Source organism: Lepus europaeus, chromosome 10 (genome assembly GCF_033115175.1).
Source record: "Lepus europaeus isolate LE1 chromosome 10, mLepTim1.pri, whole genome shotgun sequence".
In the NCBI taxonomy this organism is placed as follows: Eukaryota; Metazoa; Chordata; class Mammalia; order Lagomorpha; family Leporidae; genus Lepus; species Lepus europaeus.
This window is the reverse complement of record NC_084836.1, coordinates 17,308,988-17,329,923: the sequence shown is the minus strand read 5'-3', so window position 1 is coordinate 17,329,923 and position 20,936 is coordinate 17,308,988. Positions and strand designations below refer to the sequence as shown.

General features: G+C 43.7%; 1 protein-coding gene across 1 annotated transcript in view; it reads left to right on the top strand.

Annotated features, from left to right (window-relative positions):
* Nucleotides 1-20,936, top strand: part of STAB2 (stabilin 2) — a 206,502-nt gene that overhangs the window by 43,181 nt on the left and 142,385 nt on the right. Inside the window, exons 10-15 of the mRNA XM_062203017.1 lie at nt 5,423-5,556; nt 7,151-7,233; nt 14,492-14,644; nt 16,024-16,167; nt 16,711-16,767; nt 16,919-17,044. Of these exons, the coding sequence (XP_062059001.1) occupies nt 5,423-5,556; nt 7,151-7,233; nt 14,492-14,644; nt 16,024-16,167; nt 16,711-16,767; nt 16,919-17,044 (697 nt within the window). The remainder of the gene's footprint in view (nt 1-5,422; nt 5,557-7,150; nt 7,234-14,491; nt 14,645-16,023; nt 16,168-16,710; nt 16,768-16,918; nt 17,045-20,936) is intronic.

The following is a 20,936-nucleotide window of genomic DNA, read 5'->3' as shown; positions in this document are numbered from 1 at the left end:
AACTTGAGACTCTCAGTGTTAGTGACATTGATATTCAGTGTTTATGTAAGACTTGTACAGGTTAAGATCTTCTGGAAGGAAGTCGTCTTCCCAAGAATCCCGTCCAAGGCAGCATGGTGCAGTGCAAAAGCCGTCCCAGACAAACCTGGGTGGAAATCCAGATGTGCTGTCAGCAGTGTGACCCTTAGATCTGGGCACCAAGGACCCCCCACACCAGTGCTATGTTAGAGGGTCCATTCTGGCCCTGAGCTGGCTAAAGCAGGCAAGGCATTTGTAGGACCAAGGGGACACTTCCCTCCCAGAATCTGAGCCCTGCTTTAAACACCATGCCCAGGTGCTCAGAACCCCATTACTTAGTGCCCACAATGGCTCTAGTCCAGCTTCCAAGGCCTGGGCCATTCTCCCCAGAGCCTGGCCAAGGGCTGGCTGTTTGTAGCAGGTGTGGATAAGCTGACCTTACCTCCACCACCCTCATGAACACACCCTTCCTTGGCTGTGGTTCCAGCGAGTCTGACTGTGTCTTAGTCCATTCAGGCAGCTGTAACAAAGCACCATAACTGGGTGGTTTAGAAATTGCAGACATTCTGAAGGTTGCAAGTCTGCAGTCAGGGCACAAGCATGGTTAGGTTTTGTCAAGAGTGCTCTTCCAGGTAGCAAACTGCTGCCTTGTATCCTCACGTGGTGGACAGAGGGCTCCAGCTCTTTGGGGTGTCTTTCATATTGGCACTAGTCCCATTCATAAGGACTCCTCCTCATATCCCCACCTCCCCTTATCCCCACCACCTCCCCCATGCCATCACTTTGGGGATTAGGCTTTAATATGTATTCATTGTTTTTCAAAGACTTATTTATATATTTGAAAGTCAGAGTTACACAGAGAAGAGAGGCAGAGAGAGAGAGAAAGAGCTTCCATCTGCTGGTTCACTCCCCAACTCACCAATCCAAAACCAGGAGCTTCTTCCAGGTCTCCCACATGGGTGCAGGGGCCCAAGGACTTGAGCCATCTTCTACTGCTTTCCCAAGCCATAGCTGAGAGCTAGATTGGAAGTGAAGCAGCCAGGTCTTGAACCAGTGCCCATATAGTATGCTGGTGCTTCAGGCTTGGTCATTAACCCACTGTGCCTCAACAACAGCTCCAATATGTATTCATTTTGAAGAGACACAAGCATCCAGTCTATTGCACTGTTCTTCAGGGTGCCTGATATTCCCAACTCCGTTCCCACACTGTTCCTTCTACTCAGAACATCCTTTCCCTCCCCGTGCACCTGCCACCTCTGAGCCAGGGTAGCACATGGGTCCTTCAGTGCTCAGTCCAAGTATCTCTAGCTCCAGGATGCCTTCCCTGGCCTCCCAGTCTACTCTGGGCTCTCAGATGGCCCTGAAATGCTTCTGTTCTAGCATATAAGGCTCCGAATTGGAAGAGTGCATCGTACAGTGGTGAGGGGAGCAAGCACTGCCACTTACAGGCTGTGTGGCCATGAGTGAGCTACTTCTCTGTGCCTCAGTTTTCCCCTCTAAAACAGGGCTATTGACAGAACCGACCACCTTGTATTCTTGTATTGAAAAAGACAAAGTAGTGAGGCCCAAAGGGGAATACCTCACCTGGCAGCATTGATAGATGCTAGATACTGTGCTCCTTACTGATGTCACAATAGAAGTCCTTTGGTGTTCTTGTCTTGTTTGTCTTTGTTCCAACATCTCCTGTAACCATTAAGATGGGGGTAAGTTTGGAGGAACGAACGAATCGATGAAGGAATGACATGAACTTGTGAACTATTGAAGAAATAGTCAATGGTACTGAGAGGCATGGGACACCCTAAATCTCATTGAGCATGAAGTGTAATGAATGCCAAACCATAACTTATAAGATGCAAAATAGCTTTCAGGTGTTAGTCTTCCAACAGCAGGAGACATTCACTCCAAACTTTTTTTAAAATTTTGCAAAAAGAGGCAAGGTTACGTGTGTGCCCAGGCCTAATGGAAACCATTGAAGTCAGATTTTAGACCAAGATTTTAAATAAAAGTCTGACTTTGAATCAAGATTTTAATGATTAAAAATATTTGTCTCATACATTCCATGCAGCACTGAGGTCACTAAGTTTCACTTCTCCCTTACACAAAACAGACCACCAGCCTCATAACAACCTGAGGAGCTTTGGTTCCTAAAGCTTACTTGTCCTACTGTCAGCAGTTGTCTTCACAGGAAACACGTCATTGATAGCGGGATTGCTTTTCTGAGTTGGCTACTGCGTCACTTTCCCAGTGCTACAACCTCCTCCTCCCCCTTAAGTCAGCAGGCCTGGTACTTGCAGAGGAAGTTGACACTGAAGTGGGAAACTGATTTGATTATATTCATGCACCAAGCTTTCATGCTTAAGAGCTCTCTTTTTTCCTGAAAATTAGTTTGTTATTCTCAGTCCCTAGAATTCAATTAAAAGTAGGATTTTGTCTCGTACTCCCTTAGCAATTCCTTATACAATGTTTCTGGCATTTTCGGGGGACAGTTCTTTGCTGTGGCCAGGGGCTGGCCTATATGCTACATGCTGTTTGGCAGCATTCTGTCTCTAGTGGCCGGAGACCAGGAGCTCCTCACCCCAGTTGTGACAACGAAAGAGGACTCCAGACATTGCCAGATGTTCTCTGGGGGGGTGGGGCATTATCATCCATGGTTGAGAGGCACAACTTTACAAAGCCTCTGAAAGGCCCCATAAGCAAATAATCCCCCATCCTTTGTCCCAGTGGGAAACTCACCTGCATCCTTCTAGAATTAGCTTCAATGTTGCTTTCCCCTGGAAGCCGCACTCTGTTTCTCCAGGAAAAGCAGTCACTCCTTCCTCCACGCTGTGCAGCCTCCTGTTCTACCTTTCCCTATGGCACTTCCCGTGGAATTCAAGTCCTCTATTCCTGGACTTGTCCAGCTACACCCCCTGCACCTCCACATTACTGTTGTCCTTGTATCTTTCACCCCCATCCTTGAGATCGCCCTTGTCACTGTTCTCATCATGGTCTTCCATGGCCTGTTCACTGTGCTGTTTGTCCTTCATTGTCTTTTCTGTCAACTCTAACAGTACTGCTAAACCAATTTAATAGATGAGGAAACTGTGGCTGGGGAAGTTAAGTGGCCTTATCAGGTTACTGTATTCTTTGTTCTCAGATCTGACCCAGCATGTCAGACTATAGAAGGATCAGATATTTGTTATCATTGTCTTTATAGTCCCCTTACCAAGCAACTTCCTAGAATTAAGTAGGGACTCAGTAAATAAGTCAGCAATGAGGTGCTGTCCTAGGTGTTGGGATATAACAAGGAATAAGGAGGGACCTGTGTTCTGGGAGAGCTTCCTGTCTGCCACAGGAGTCAACATCTCCAGAGGGTCGTGGTGGTGGCATCCACAGATGCTCAACCCAGCCAGAGAGAAGCAGGAGGTCAGATGTCACTGCTTAGAGCAGGTCAAACCTAAGATGCTCTGAGCTAAGGTGAGGATAGGACATTCCTGGCAGGATGAACAGCCTGAGGAGGGCCCCACAGCCTTCATAATAAAGCAGTTCTGAGGCCAGAACTGTGTGGCATGGTGGGTAAAGCTGCTGCCTGCAGCACCAGCATCCCATATAGGCGCCACTTAGAGTCCCAGCTGCACCACTTTTAATCCAGCTCCCTGCTAATGTGCCTGGGAAAACAGAGGAAGATGGTCCAAGTCCTTGGACCCTTGCACCCACATGGGAGACCCAGATAAGACTCCTGCTATTGCAACCACTTGGGGAGTAAACCAGTGGACAGAAGATTCTCTCTCTCTGTCTCTGCCTCTCCGTAACTCTTTCACATAAATAAATACATCTTTAAAAAAAAAAAAAGCAGTTTGGTGTTGCTGCAATTTGCAGTGACAGGAGGAAGAAGACATGGCAAGATCCCTCTGCTCACACTTTGTCCGTACAGGAAAGGAGTCGTGAGTGTTTGAAACACACAGGTGCCAGCTTTCCCTTCCAGCGAGGTCACTCAGGAGGTTGAGTGAAGGACCGGTCTGAGAGCAGAAAGATGAGTGAGGTGCCCATTGCAACAATCCAGGCAGAGGGTGATGGATGTTCCACTCAGACTGTTCAACCAACTTGTTGAAAATCTATTTGCCACAGAACCATATTTAGAAACCTAACCAGGTTAACAAGTGTGTAGTTATTCTTTGGAATGCTCTCCTAACGTGAGTCATAGCTGTGGTATGGTATAACCACAGTAAAATCATGATGTCGTCATAGATCATCATTGGCTCTCCACATCTCTCTCCTCTGGAATGTTCTTCCCCTGCCTCCCGTTTGGTTCCACTCACCTTCAGGATCCCGGTGAATGTCATCTCCCTATGTACTTGGGCATCATCAGCCAGCTGTCAAGTGCTTTGCTAGGTAGCTGTGGTGTGCTGCAGCCAGGGGTGACTGACTCACAAGATGAGAGCGTTGCATTTTCAGGAATTGTATAAGCTAGTTGGGGTCATGTGGGTAGTTTAAAATTGGCCAGAATGCGAGTTTGAGTTATGGAAATTGGCAAGGGCTGCAGATCAGGGCTTTTTTTCCTTCCAGGAGAGCTGGATTAAATTTTACCCACACCACTGCTAGAGCACCTTTAATTTTTTTCTCTTTTAACCAAACATTCACATAAAATTTCCGTGACTTTGCTTTTTAGTTTGTTTATATCGATGGTTTCATTGTTTCCAGTACATATTTGGCTCAATTGTTCCTTACTGTTTGACCAGGAATTAAGTGCCTACTGTGGACCTAGCCCTGTGCTGGATCCTGGGGTTACAGCCATGAACACAGACTCCTTGCCCTCATTCACTCCTCAAACTAGATAGGGAAGCAGTTATAAACCAAATAGCCACACAAATAGAAGACAATTATGGCTGTGATGGTGGCTACAGAAAAGTCACATGTTCCAAAGGAGTGTAGATAAGGGGTGGGGGGTGGGGACCTGATCAAAGGTGAGGGAGGTGGAGCCCCCAAGGAAGGCTGAGGGGCAGACAGTTGTGCAGGGATCCCAGCCTGAAAGGGGAGAGGGCAAGAGTGTCCCAGGAGACCAATAGTCCTGAGCCTTAGCTGTCCTCTGGAGGACTTCAGGGCCTTACTCTGCTGTAGATTCAGCAGTGGGGCCCTAGAATCTACATTTAAAATAGGTGCTCCAAGTAATTCTGATACACATGGTCTCTTGACCATACTTTGGAAAACAATGAGCCTAGAAGCATACAAAGGTATCTAGTGTTTATAACTGTTCATAATTTATTAAATATTCCGTCCTGGAATGTCTAAGTTGGCTACTGCACTAAAAATGCTGACTCATGTCTGGTCTTGTTTTCCCTCTCTGTTAAATGAGAGCATTGGATTTTATGATCTCGACCTTCAGTGGCTCCAAGATCCTGAGAATTTGTTTTCATCCTCTCTGTAGATGCACTTGCCAGAAAGGCTACGTGGGCGATGGCTCAGTGTGTTATGGAAATATCATGGAACGACTCAGAGAATTAAACACCGAACCCAGAGGAAAATGGCAAGGAAAGCTGATCTCTTTCATCTCACTCCTAGGTATGCAGCTCTGGGTACAAATTTCCACATGAAAGTCAACCCTCCTAGAGGCAAAGGCATCTACAAGACACAATCATTCAGAAAAAGATAGGCAAGGCACATCTACTGGGATCAGCCCTTCTAGCGAGAGGCCACGCAGATCAGAGGGAAAGGCCAGGCAGCTGTTTCCAATAAGACAAGCAGGTAGGCATAGCACTAAGGACAAGGTCCTGGGGTCACTATGGATTAACCAGACCTGCAAAAGCAGTAAGATGGGGAGAGCTACTGCTGTAAGGATGGGTTCCATCTCCTTCCCCCTTGAGCTTATGGTTCCTTCTAGGGTGAACTGCAATTAGCCAGTGGAACTGGGAATAGAAAATGACTGTGACCCTGGGGGCAGTTTCCATGTTCCTCAGGGGAGGAGTTGCTTGAATTTGAGGATAGGCTTGGTTGTGTGCAGCCATCCCGGCACCCTCAGTCCTCTAGACACTGATTTTCTGGGGTGATGCATCTTCCTCCAGGCCTCGTGGTAGGGGACAACCTGAAACATTCAGCTATGAGTCATGAAGAATGAAATACGATCACTGAGCACAGCCTTGGCCTAGACTTCCAGTGACATGCAAAGTATCCAGTCAACAAAACATAAAATACAGGGCTTGACCAATCAGAAGTAACCTTCAAATGTCAGCATTTAAATTAGAATTTACCAGGCACCAAAGCAGATTTCACAGAAAGAACACAAGTAATGAAGTACACTGATGAGTCAATGCTGTGTTCCCTGCATAAATGTTAAGGCACATCCTGCAAAAAAGTTCTCCTCTTTCCAAGGCATCCTGCAGAGTCAAGCTGGCATTGCTGGGCTCAGGGCAATGTGCCAGCTCCTTGCACCCTTCCGCTAAGGGCTCTGAGAATTTCAGATGGGAGCAGACAGCAATGATGGATTGCCTTTTTACAGACTGGGCCCTCAAATGTTTCCCTGGACAGAGTCCTATTGACTTCACACTACCCTCCCCCCCCCCCCCCCCCCCGCCATTGCAAAGTGCTGGTACACACTACTTCCTGTGTGAGAATACAGCCTGCCTTGCTGTCCCAAACTGCACCAGGGCTATGCAAATAGCTCTGGATACCTAATTCATAGAACCCAATGCAAAATGAAAATGGGGGCTTCTTTGCTCAAAATTAATTAAGCATTTCAAGATGGCAGTAGCAGAGCATTCTCCCAAGTGTGGAGCTTTCCTGGGCTGGCATGGGTGGAAACAAGGGCTCTATCTGCTCCCTGCAATGGTGTCTGCTCAGCAAGTCAGACTTAAAGACCAGGACCCTGGGGATGTCAGAGGATGATGTCCTATCTGAACTGATCATCCCAGAGTATCCTTGAAATCAAGTGTCTTCATGGAAACTTCTAGAATTATGTGGAATATATTGAGGCGATGGCTTCACAGGACTGTATATTTGTAGAGAGCTTCACAGTTTACAGAGGGTCTGCATGCAGCAATCACAGCCGAGAAGGGCCTGTGGGGACAAGTTGGGGTGTAAGGCTGCTGCCTGATTTTATTCCGCATATTCAGATGACCCACTGGAGTTTTTTTTTTCTTTGTGTATTTTGACTCCTAAGACAAAACTTACGCCTGGCCACTAAGTAACCTGGGACCATTCACTGTGTTGCTGCCCTCAGACAAAGGATTGAAAGGATTCAATGTGAGTACTTAACCCTCCCCGAAGGGTGAATGCAATGAGATTTAATAGGTGATGCCAGCTTTACTAGGGGCGGGCATTTGGCATAGCAGTTAAGATGCCACTTAGGAGATGCACATCCCATATTGGAATGCCTGAGTTTGAGTCTGGTCTCCATTCCTTATTCTTCCTTACTGATAATGAGTACCCGGGGAAGCAGCAGGTGATGGGCTCAAGTTGGGTCCCTGCCATCCACAGGGGAGACTTGGATGAAATTTTCTGGCTCCTGTTTTCAGCCAGGGCCCAGCCCTAGCTATTTCAGAGGAGAGGAAATCGATCAATATCTCTCCTCCTCTCCCTCCCTCCCCCCTTCCCCTTCTCCCTTTTCCTCCTCCTCCTCTTTCTTCCCTTCTCCCTCTCCTCTCCTCTCCACTCCACTCACCATCCTTCCTCACCCCCTCTAATTTTATTTAAGGTGAATAAATTTCATGTATTTCATATATAAGATTTAGGAAAATAATACTTTCCTTCCTACCCTCCCATCCACCCATGCTCCCACCTTTCTTTCTCCTCCTCCTATTCCCATTCTTAGTTTTTAAAAAGCTCAATTTTCAGTTACCTTTATATGCATAAGATTAACCCTACACTAAGAAAAGAGTTCAACAAATAATATGGAGAAAAGAAACCCCACTGTTCCTCAATAGTTAAAACAAGGGCTATTAAAAATCATCACATCTCAAAGTGTCAATTTCAATTCTGTAGATACCATTTTGGTACTCTATTAATTACTATAGATCGGAGAGAACATGTAGTATTTGTCCTTTTGGGACTGACTTATTTCACTAAGTATCATGGTTTCCCATTGCATCCAGTTTGTTGTAAAAGATACGATTTCCTTTTTTTACTGCTATGTAGAGTTCTATAGTGTATATATATCATAATTTCTTTAGCCAGTTGTCAGTTGATGGGCATCTGAGTTGATTCCATATCCTAGCTATTGTGAATTGAGCTACAATAAAAATGGAAGTACGGATCATGCTTTCATATTCTGGTTTTTTATCATTTGGTAAATTCCCAGGAGTGAGATGGCTGGATCATATGGTAGGTCTATATTCACATTTCTGAGGTGTCTACATACTGTCTTCCACAATGGCTGTACTAGTTTACATTCCCACCAACAGTGGTTTAGGGTACCTTTTCCCCCCACATCTTCACCAGCCTTTAATGCTTTTTGATTTCTGTATGAGAGCCATTCTAACTGCAGTGAGGTAAAACCTCATTGTGGTCTATAGTTCTCTGTCTCTGTTGTATCTTTTGGTTGTTTAGGAATTAAGGTGATGCTGGTTTCATAGAAGGATTTTGGGAGGATTTCCTCCCTTTTAATTGTTTTGAATAGCTTGAGAAGAATTAGAATCAGTTCTTTATATGTCTGGTAGAATTCAGCAGGGAAGCCATCTGGTCCTGAGCTTTTCTTCATTAGGAGGGGTCTTTATTACTGATTCAAACTTCGTCTTGGTTATTGCTCTGTTAGGTATTCTATATCTTCATGACTCAATTTTGATAGATTGTACGTTTCCAGGAATCTACCTGCTTCTTTTAGGCTTCCTAATTTGTTGGCATACAGCTATTTGTAGTAATTCCTGATGATTCTTTTTATTTCTGTGGTATCTGTTGTTACATTTCCTTTTTCTTTTTTATTTTATTGATTTAGATCTTCTCCTGCTTTTTTTTTGTTAGTTGGGCCAATGGTATGCCAGTTTTATTTTCTCAGAAAACCAGCTCTTCATTTCACTGAACTTTTGTAGTTTTTTTAATTGTGTTTATTTCTTCTGTAATTTTAATTATTTTTTCCCTCCTCCTAATCTTGAGTTTGGTTTGTTCTTATCTTCCTAGGTACTTGAGATGCATTGAAAGCTCATTTATTTGGTATCTTTCCAATTTCTTGATGTAGGCACCAATCGCTATAAACTTTCCTTCTTAACACTGCTTTTGCTGTATCCCATAAATTTTGATAGATTGTATTGTCATCTTCATTCATTTCCAAAAATGTTTTATTTCTCTTTTGAGTTCTTCTATGACCCCGTGATCATTCAGGAGCGTGTTGTTCAGTCTCCACGTGATTCCTGAGTTGCTGATTCTGAGCTTCATTCCATTGTGGTCAGAGAAGATGCATGGCATGATTTTGTTTTGAATTTGCTGAGATTTGCTTTATTGCCTAGCATATGATCTATACTAGAGAAAGTTCAATGCACTGATAAGAATGTGTATTCTGCAACTGTGGGATGAAAAATTCTGCAGATATCAGATCCATTTGGTTCACAGTGTCGATTAGCTCTGTTGTTTCTTTGTTGATTTTCTATCTAGTTGATCTGTCCATTGTTGAAAGTGGGGTGCTGAAGTTCCCCACTCCTATTGTATTGGAGTCTGTGTCTCCCTTTATATCCATTAACATTTGTTTCAAATAACAGGCACCCTGTATTTGGTACATAGACCTTTATTATAGTCACATCTTCCTGTTGAATTAATCCCTTAATCATTACATGGTACCTTCTTTGTCTCTTTTATCAGTTTCTTTTTTTAAGATTTTTATTTATTTGTTTGAAAGGTGGAGTTAGAGAGAAAGGGGGGAGGGGAGAGAGGGAGAGAGAGAGAGGGAGAGGTGTAGGTTTTTCATCCACTGGCTCACTCCCCAAATGGCCACAACAGCCGGAGCTGAGCCAATATGAAGCCAGGAAATTCTTCCAGCTCTCCCACATGGGTGCAGGGGCCCAAGGACTTGGCCCATCTTTCACTGCTTTCCCAGGCCATAGTAGAGAGCTGGATTAGAATTGGTGCAGCCAGGACTTGAATCGGTGCCCCATGGGGTATTGGCACTGCGGCCGGCAGCTTTACCACCACTATAGCGCTGGCCCCTTAACAGTTTCTTGTCTTAAAATCTGTTAGCATGGGGGCTGGCACCGCGGCTCACTAGGCTAATTCTCCGCCTTGCGGCGCCGGCACACCGGGTTCTAGTCCTGGTCGGGGCACTGATTCTGTCCCGGTTGCCCCTCTTCCAGGCCAGCTCTCTGCTGTGGCCAGGGAGTGCAGTGGAGGATGGCCCAAGTGCTTGGGCCCTGCACCCCATGGGAGACCAGGATAAGCACCTGGCTCCTGCCATCGGATCAGCGAGATGCAGCGGCCATTGGAGGGTGAACCAACGGCAAAGGAAGACCTTTCTCTCTGTCTCTCTCTCTCTCACTGTCCACTCTGCCTGTCAAAAAAGTAAATAAATAAATAATCTGTTAGCATGGAATATCTTTTTCCATCCTTTCATATTCAGTCTGCATCTATCTTTGTTTATGAGTGCATTTCTTGCAGGCAGCAAATAGATGGGTCTTGTTTTTCATTTCAGCCAGTCTGTGTATCTTCTAACCGGAGTGTTTAGGACATTTACATTCAAGATTACTACTGACAAGTAACGACTCAGCCCTGCCATTTTTCCATAAATGTTCCTTTTGTTTGCCTTGGGTTTCTTTTGTACTTTTACTGGGAGATTTACTGTCTTCACATTCTTTCATGATAATGACGCTCTTTCTGTGTTTGTGTAGTACATCCTTAAGCATCTTTTCTAAGTCTGAATGGTGACAAATTCTTTCAACCTCTGTTTGTTATGGAATGTCTTTATTTCACCTTCATTAATAAATGAGAGCTTTGCAGGGTATAGTATTCTGGGTTGACAGTTTTATTTTTTTCATTTAAGACTTGAACTATGTCTCTCCATTCTCTCCCAGCCGTAGAGTATCTGATGAGATGTCAGCTATGAGTCTAATTGGAGATCCTCTGAAAATAATCTGGCATTTCTCTCGTGCACATTTTAGTATCTTTATGTTTTCTGTTGAAAATTTGACTACAATATGTCATGGGGAAAACTTTTCTGGTCATGTCTATTAGGAGTTCTATGTGCTTCCTGTATTCAAACATCATTTCTTCATCCAAATTGGGAAAGTTTCTGTAATTATTTCACTAAATAGACCTTCTAAACCATTCTCTTTTTCCATGCCTTCAGAATCTTCTAAGATATGTTGTTGGATCATTTTATAGTATCCAATAAATCTTCAACCCTGTTTATAACTTTTCTAATTTCTTCTTCTTCTTTTTTTTTTTTTTTTTTTTTTTTTTTTTGATCTTACTGAAAAATTACCAAAGATTTGTCTTCTAGCTTGGATATTCTTTCATTTGCCTCATCAAGATGGTTGTTAAGACTTTCTACCACATTTTTTATTTCACCTATTGAATTCTTCATTTCTAATATTTCATTATGATTTCTCTTTAAAACCTCAATTTTGGCCGGCACCGCGGCTCACTAGGCTAATCCTCCGCCTTGCGGCGCCGGTACATCGGGTTCTAGTCCCGGTCGGGGCACCGATCCTGTCCCGGTTGCCCCTCTTCCAGGCCAGCTCTCTGCTGTGGCCCGGGAGTGCAGTGGAGGATGGCCCAAGTCCTGGGCCCTGCACCCCATGGGAGACCAGGATAAGTACCTGGCTCCTGCCATCAGATCAGCGCGGTGCGCCGGCCGCAGCGCGCCTACCGCGGCAGCCATTGGAGGGTGAACCAATGGCAAAAGGAAGACCTTTCTCTCTGTCTCTCTCTCACTGTCCACTCTGCCTGTCAAAAATTAAAAAAAAAAAAACCTCAATTTTGTAGGAAAATTTTTCATTCACGTCATGTATGGGCTTCTTTAATTCATGGATTTGCTTCTCATTCCTTCTTAGTAATCCTATGATTAATCTTTTCAATTCTGTTTCAGACATTTCATCAGTCTCTTCATCTTTGCATTCTAATATTGAAGTGTTGTGTTCCTTCTTGGGGGGTGGTCATGTTGTCCTTAATTTTGTTTCTTGGAGTTTTGCATTTATTTTTAGGCATTTGTGGAGATACTTATTGGTTTTTTCCTCTGATGGCTTTTATGTTTGAACTAGACCTCTGTAGCTTAGTGGAGGGTCTGCTCTTTCAGTGAATACTCAGAGGTGATTGTTGGATGTGACCAGAGAGCCCTGATCAGTGTTCCAGGGTGGGGCAAGTATCCAGGGTTATACCCAAGTTGGGCATGGTGGATCTCTTGTTAACAGAAGGAAGGGGGTGTATGGTCACCTCTATTGGCATAACCATACCCTCACCTCCTCTCTTCCAAGGTGATCAATGCCCAAGTGTCAGCCCTCAGTGAGTGTGATACTCATAAACGCTTGCATGAACTACACACAGGATCTGTGAAGTCTTCAGTGTGAACACGGATCCTGCTGCAATGAGCCACCCCAGGCAATCAGGGAACTCAGAGCATGTGGATCCTCACACAGTGATTGCCCAGAGACCCAGCTACTCCCTGTGCCTTTTCATGCAGTCACAGAGTTTCCCCAGTCTCAACATTCAGGGCTCCCACAGTCACAGGGTACGGAGAGGAGCCATGCTGCCCCACTACCCTGTCCCAACCCCAGAGAAGCTGGGATGTTCCCAGAGCCAGCTGCCTGTGGATGCTCCACCTAGGTAGTTTGAGCCCTGGAGCTTGTGATATAAGGAGAAGCCTGGGGCACCTCATAGTCATATGTGGGTGCCCAGCCAGCCCCCTGTCCGTCTTCCCAGCCAGACTCAGAGTCAGTGTGGAAAGCAGAGTTTTCCCTGGATCATGTGCATGCACAATATCCACTGGCCACAGCCCTGCTCATTTCACCATCATGCTGGGCACATACAAGAGTCTCTGCACTTGATACTAACGTAGAAGGTCTCCTTTTCCCCACCCGTGGCTGGGTGCTCAGGGCTGCTGGGGTTGCCTCTGCTGACAAGACGGCAACTGTCCCTGCCAGTTGCTGGGTGCACTCTGGGTGCACCGCTGCTACCTGCTTATGCCAAAATGGCACCCGTCCTCTCTTAGCCGGTTGCCAGGTGCCATTGTGGAGGGAGAATGGGAAGAGAGAAACGTGCCCCTTTCCTTTTTCTCTGGTTGAGTAGGCACCCTGCTGCCGTCAGGACTGTGGGCTGGACGCAAAGACGGTGTAGTCTGCCAGGTTCTCCCTCTGGCTATATCACCAGTGGCATGGGCCACTGCAGTCTGATCTGTCCTTGCTCTCCAAAGCTGGCCCTTTCTCTGACTCAGGGCTGCTGGAGTCCTTGGTTGTATCTGGGCTCATTGCTGGGTGTCTGCACCTCCCACACAGACCATGGCATCTCTCCTGCAGAATCTCCACTGCCGTTTTCCCTCCCTCCAACTCTCCCCCTAAGGATGCTTGCTCGCTTGCTCACTTGCGCGCGTGCGCTCGCTCGCTCTCTCTCTCTCTCTCTCTCTCTCGCCTAGACTAGAGCAGATTGCCCTGTTGCTCTTCCACCATGTTGGAATCCTTTCTTTCTCTATTTCTCTTTCTCTTCCTCTTCCTCTCTCTCTCTCTCTCTCTCTCTCTCTCTTTCTTTCTTTCTCTCTTTCTCTCACTCTCCTTCTCTCTCTCCTTCTCTCTCTCTGTTTCTCTGTGTGTCCGCCTCTCGGAGAAACACATTTCTTAAAACTTGGGTTGTAAAAACTTCTGTAGCACTATGTCAAAACCCAGTAAGTTCCAGGTTTGCCACCCCCATCTGTCAGAGATGAGCCAGGCTCTCAGAGTTTAGTCTGCCTACTGTGCACCTGTAGTGATGACCTCATAATTGTCCTGCTGGGGAGGAGAACTGGCAAATATGGCTTGCCTCTGGCCTAGGCACTCTGCATGTGGCCTCTTGTTTAATGTACAGATTGTTTATGCCAAGTTTATATGTTTATTAAGTTCTGCCAAGTTTAATAAAATGTGTTGATGTGTAGTGACTATAGCTGTCACAACGTGTAGACTTTTTACAATGGATTAGAAAAATCTGACTTTAGTATTCAAAGCATTAGCAGTCACTTACTCTACCTGCTCTTTTCACAAAACTTCATATTTCATTCCTCTTCCTGGGCTCAAGGTAGATTCCTTGGTGCAACCCCCTTCTCACTCCTCTTGGTACAATGGCTGTGCTTTCCCCACTGGATTGATTTCAGTGCTTGGGCAGCTTCCCATGGTTTGAGAGTATATTGTGCACCACCTCCAAATCTTCCGATTTCTACTGCCTTTGTGGCCCACCCTGGGGAGGCAGTGCTGTAGGAACGTTATCTGTATCTGAGCAAAGACCCAAAGCCAATATAGGTTGCAATGGCTTAGATGTCTTTGATGCAAAATAAGGCACAACTTGTGTTACAAAACTGATTTCTTCCTATAAGCCAACAGTCAAACTGGCTCTCTTTTCTTAGATAAAAGAGCTCCTGATGGATAAAGAAGCTGCTGAGTACTTTGTGAAGCTCCACATCATTGCTGGGCAGATGAGCACTGAGAGGATGAACACCATGGATACCTTCTACACCTTGACTGGGAAGTCAGGGGAAATCTTCAGTGATAAGGAAAGTGTTTCTCTGATTTGTCACTCCCAGAGCCGAATCGTCCCCTAAGCCAAGCAATAGCCTTCTCTTTGCTTCTGTTTGGGTTTCTAAAAGGCTCCAAAGAACTTCTTTATTTCTTGTTTGCCAAACACTTCCCAACATAGGAAGAAGCAGAGGGAAACACCAGGAAGGGTCAGAGACTAGGGGGTGGACTGCTAACACAAGGGTATTGCCAAGTGTTTGATTGGGGTCTGGTCTGATTCCGTTTTCAAGGCAGCCATCATTCAGCTGCCAGCAGGAAGAGAAAGATTGCTGTAACCTGTTTCCTGGAAGCCTTCACACAAGGCCAGATCAGCATTCCCCTTAGCAAAGGAAATGGATGTTTGTTTTAGATTGCTGGAGGTGATCCATCTTCCCCAACTTCACACTCTGTCTCTCCCAGTGCCACTAGTTCTCTTTGCTTTTTATATAAAGTGCTCTCCTCCCTCTCCTTTTGTGACTTTTGGGAGCTGAAAGCAAATGTTTAATTGCAGAATGTGGACATATGGACTATGACCGATACTGTTGCATTTCCCCAGATAGTGATAGTTAATAGATCATTGAGCTCTTGTTCACTGCAAAGTCCTTCGATGACTATTTGTGTTATATAAGAGGACAAAGAACCCTGTGAAGGAGGTCCTATCATAATTCCTGTTTTTCCTGTGGGGAAAATGTAGAAGTCACACAGTACATGCCACAGCCAGGATTTAAATACAAGTCTACCTAACTCCAAAGGTTGTATCCTTAACCAGTGCTATACTGTGTGTATGAGGATGGATGGATGGGCGGTGAGTGTTTGCAGAGGTGGGTGGATGGATGGATGGATGGACGGGTGGATAGATAAGTGAATGAGAGGATGGTGGATGAATGGAGACAAAGATGGAGAGATAATAGAAACAAATATATGGCCTTCTTTCTCAAAAGGACATACATGTATTTGCTCATTCATTCAACAAATATTTAGTAAGTCTAATTTGCAGAAGATACATGGGAAGAAGAAGGAATTAGCTTCCAATTATTCATTCAACAAGTACATTTTTGTTGTGTGCCCTCTCTGTGCATACAAGTGATGGACTCACAGCAGATTGAAGGGTTTGCAGTCTCCAGGAGGAAGTTTTGTTCTGCCTTTCCCACATTTCGATTTGATATTCATTATGGCTTCACCTGTTATTTCATCCAATCTTAATGAAAAACCTGTGAGGCCAACCAAGCAGAGACCTTGATCCCCTTGTGAGATTAAATTGCTTATCTAAAAATCATATCATCAGTAAGTAACAGAACCCAAGGATTCAGGACTTCTGACTTCTAGCCCAGTGTCCGCTCCTTCCAGGATACCACATGAATTTTATCTTTCTTTGGTTTTTTAGGACAATCACCTAAAGCTTAAACTCCATGAAGCCACAAATAAAGTAAAAATTATAGAAGGAAACATAATTGCTTCCAATGGACTCTTGCACATCCTTGATAGAGCCATGGACAAGATAGCACCCACATTTGAGAGCAACACTGAGGTGAGATATTTCAGGTACAAGTGACTTCAGTGCAAATCCATCTTCATTTATTCCCTGGAGAGTCACATTCACAAAGAACATATTTTCCAGCATCATGTGCTTACCCTAGGATCTCAAGCATAGAGAAGTGGGGATGACTAGTCCATTTCCAATAGAATTCTAAGTATTTCTGCCTAGAGAAAGACATGCAGTACCCAAGTAGGAAAGTTCTGGATTTTGTTTATCTCTTTTATGTCACAGAAGATAACAGCCCAGTGACCAGTCATCATTAAAATGTATTCCTTGTGATTTACGTAGAAGGACAGTCCCTGATTAGATAATATTTATTCCTTCTGACCTACGTGGTGATGACCAAAGGCTACTTCAGAATACGCAGGTCTGGATTGCAGCAAACATTTGAATAATGCATTGCAGTTGGCCTGGTTCTTTGGTATATACCCACACTTATGCATAAACTCCGTCTTCAGCATTTTAATGTTAGGGTTTGTGTTTCTTAAAACAACTTTTTAAACCTGTTTTTAAACAATATTTCTCTCTTTTTAGCTAACCATAATGCAAATGCTACAACCAAGATTCAGCAAATTCAGATCTTTGTTGGAGGTATATACTTTTCAAAAATTTCTGGAAAATATTTGTGTTACATCTTTTGTATAAGTCACAGGGCACTCAATTATAAATATTTTCTGGGGAATGATTTTGGATGTTTTTCAAAAATAGGTCAGAGATGTAAAATTTTCTTTCTCAAATGCAGGAAACCAGCATGGGACGTACCTTAGATGAGGATGGGTTTGGCAAACCGTATACCATTTTTGTCCCAAGTAATGAAGCACTGGAGAACATGAAGGATGGCACTCTGGATTATCTCCGTTCTCCAGAGGTATTGAACCCTAATTTCTTTGAAGACATTGTGTAAGCATCGCTGCCTCAGCCTGTGTCCATATAGGCTTTTTCTAAATTAGGGATAGCAAATAAGTAGCACACATATCACCACAACCATTCCATAACCAAGGCAGACATCACTAATCAATCCCAGTATTCTAGATGTGTCTTAGTCTTCTTAGTAGAGTTCCAAGTAGCTGCTGTCAGTCAGCTAGAGTTGACATGGGATATAAAACCTATTTTGCTATCCTGGGTCTACATAGTTGGTTTGGTTTGTCCTGACTCTATTCCCAAGGCTAAAATCAACATTTTAAGTTCCCTACAACTCTAAAATGACTTAGAGAATGAAACCCAAGCTAGGCCATCCAGGTCCAGGTTTTGCTAAATTTTAAAGGGAATAAGTGATATTTTTAGATGTTCCAGATTTGCCTCTCTATTACTTTGGTCTGTCTCCATAACAACCCTCTCCTTATGTATCATGAGACTTCAGTTCTCACATTTTCTCTCTAAAAAGACTATTGGCTGCTTCACACTAGGGTGTAAATGGCTGAGGCCATTTAAAGTGTTTCCTTTCCCAGGAATAACAGCCATTATCACAGAGCACTTACACTCCTGGCTAATGTTTCCCTGCACCAATCACCCCAGGGCCACATAGCAGACAATCTGAGTCTTCTACCTTACCCCATAGCCTGCTAAAATTATTCAGGTTAGCCAATCCCAAGCCTGCCTACCCTGCCATATCCATTCCTTTTTTCCCACGGAAAGCAAAATTTAGGCCCTATCCCATGCCGCCTTCTCACTCTTCCTGTCTCTTGACCAACCCCAGTGCTTCTCCATGTGGCCCTGAAACGCCCTCTACTCTTGGAAACCGTGGGTAATAAGCTATCTTTTCTTTCTTTCTTTCTTTCTTTTTTTTTTAAAAAGATTGATTTATTTTTATTTGAAAGGCAGTGTTAGAGACAGAGAGGTTTTCGATCTGTTTCACTCCATAAATGGCTGCAATGGCTGGAGCTGAGCCAACCCGAAGCCAGGAGCTTCTTCTGGGTTCCCCATGTGGATGTAGGGGCCCAAGCTCTTGGGCCATCTTTCCATTGCTTTCCCAGGCCATTAGCAGGGAGTTGGATTGTAAGTGGAGTTGCCTAGACTCAAAATGGTGCCCATGTGGGATGCCAGCACCACAGGTGGAGGCTTAACCTACTACACCACAGCTTCAGCCCCATACGCTATCTTTTCAATGACAAAACCAGGGAAGAAAGAAATAGCAGCCTTAACCTGAACAGAATGATTTCCAGTTAGGGAATTGTGTTCATTAGAACATCAGACAGTGAGATTATATGCAGGGTTCTAAGCTTTCCTCCAGGATCCTTGAAATCATACCACTGTCTTGGTAGTGAGGCAAGACTACCTCTGACTTTATTCAGATCTGCATTGATTATTTATGATGGGAGGAGATTCCAAAATCTTGAAAGATAGTGTTCACCAAACTTTAGTGTGGTGTGGGAATCACCGATAGAACTTGTCCAAATGGAAGATTCCAGAGCCTCACCCAATCTCCTGGTTGAGTGGCACTAGCAAGAGTCCAAGAAATAGACTTGCCGCTCAGCTTGTCCCACGCCACACAGTTTTGGGTTCTCTGAACTGTATTGCCTATTTAGTTTAGGAGTTCACATAGAAGAATACTTCTGGTATCTACAAGGATATCTTGCTTTTGGAAAACTTTGAATTAGAAGAAACTTATCAGGGTGATAAGTCAGAAGGTACTTCTTTTTGTGGTTTTGTTAAGTGGATGTTATTTCTTCCTTAATCTCTTTCAGGCTCTTTAACATGCTAGTCTAAAGTCATTTCAGATTAGCCTATTAATTATTCCATTTTCTAGGGAGTTGTATTGCCAGAAAGCAAGAAGAAAGAAAAAGTAGGATGACTAGTTAAATTTGAATTTTAGATCAACAGTGAACATTTTTAAAAGTATAAATTGTGTCCCATATTCAAAGCCTAGTGAGGCCATAACTTTTCCATTGTTCTATATTGTATCTGGAAGCTCCACACCTGCTCTTGCTCCCTTGGGGCCTGTGATTTGGCATGTAATTTGAACATCTCCCTTGGTGATTGTGATACACATGAAACTGTACAATGATAGACCTGTGTCACAGTCCCTCCTTAGATGAGAACAAAGTCATTTATTTCTTGATTGTGACTTGGTGGCCATCTTGCTTAGTGTTAATTTTTCTGCTCTGATTTTATTTATTTATTTATTTTTATTTTTTTTAAACTTTTATTTAATGAATATAAATTTCCAAAGTACAGCTTATGGGTTACAATGGCTTCCCCCTCCCAAAACTTCCCTCCCACCCACAACCCTCCCCTTTCCCGCTCCCTCTCCCCTTCCAATCACATCATGATTCATTTTCAATTCTCTTTATATACAGAAGATCAGTTTAGTATATATTAGGTAACGATTTCAACAGTTTGCCCCCATATAGTAACACAAAGTGAAAAAAAAAATACTGTTGGAGTACTAGTTATAGCATTAAATAAGAGTGTACAGCACATTAAAGACAGAGATCTTACATAATATATTTTTTTAAAAAATTAATTAATTTTCTATGCCATTTCCAATTTAACACCAGGTTTTTCCTTTTTTCATTTCCAATTATCTTTATATACAGAAGATCGATTCAGTATATAATTAGTAAAGATCTCATCAGTTTGTACCCACGCAGAAACACAAAGTGTAAAAATACTGTTTCAGTATTAGACAACACATTAGGGACAGATCCCACATGGGATGTAAGTACACAGTGACTTTTGTTGCTGACTTAACAATTTGACACTCCTGTTCATGGCATCAGTAATCTCCCTAGGCTCTAGTCATGAGTTGCCAGGGCTATGGAAGCCTTTAGAGTTCGCTGACTTTGATCTTATTCCGATAGGGTCATAGTCAAAGTGGAAGTTCTCTCCTCCCTTCAGAGAAAGGTACCTCCTTCTTTGATGGCCCTGTTCTTTCCACTGGGATCTCACTCCCAGAGATCTTTCATTTAGGTCTTCTTCTTTTTTTCTTTTCCATGGTATCTTGGCTTTCCATGCCTACAATACTCTCATGGGCTCTTCAGCCAGATCCGAATGCCTTAAGGGCTGATTCTGAGGCCAGAGTGTTGTTTAGGACATCTGCCATTCTATGAGTCATCATGCTGAGTGAATTAAGCCAGTTCCAAAGAGACAAATATCATTTGTTTTCCCTGATCGGCGACAACTGAGCACCAAAGGGGAAACCTGTTGAAGTGAAATGGACACTATAAGAAACAATGAACTGATCAGCTCTTGTCCTGACTCTAGATGTACAATGTAATACTTTATCCTTTTTAGTATTTGTTGTTGTTTTTGTTGTTGTTGTTCTAGTACTAGTGGTTGAACTCTGTAATTAACACACAATTACTCTTAGGTGTTTAAATTTTAGCTGAAAGGTGATCCCTGTTAAATTTAAGAGTGGAAAAAGAGAGGGAGGAGATGTACAATTTGGGACATGCACAATCAGACTTGCCCCAAATGATGGAGTTAGAAATGTGCCAGGGGATTCCAATACAATCCCCTCAAGGTGGCATGTACCAATGCCATCTCACTAGTCCAAGTGATCAATTTCAGTTCACATTCGATGGCTCTGATAGGTCTAAGAGTCAAAGGGATCACACAAACAAGACAAGTGTCTGCTAATACTAACTGATTGAATCAAAAAGGGAGAGAAAGATCCAACATGGGAAGTGGGATACACAGAAGACTCATAGAAGGTACTTCTTATATGCAAGCAGGTGTTCATTCTTTTTTTTTTTTCATTTTCAATTATCTTTATATACAGAAGATCGATTTAGTATATATTAAGTAAAGATTTCATCAGT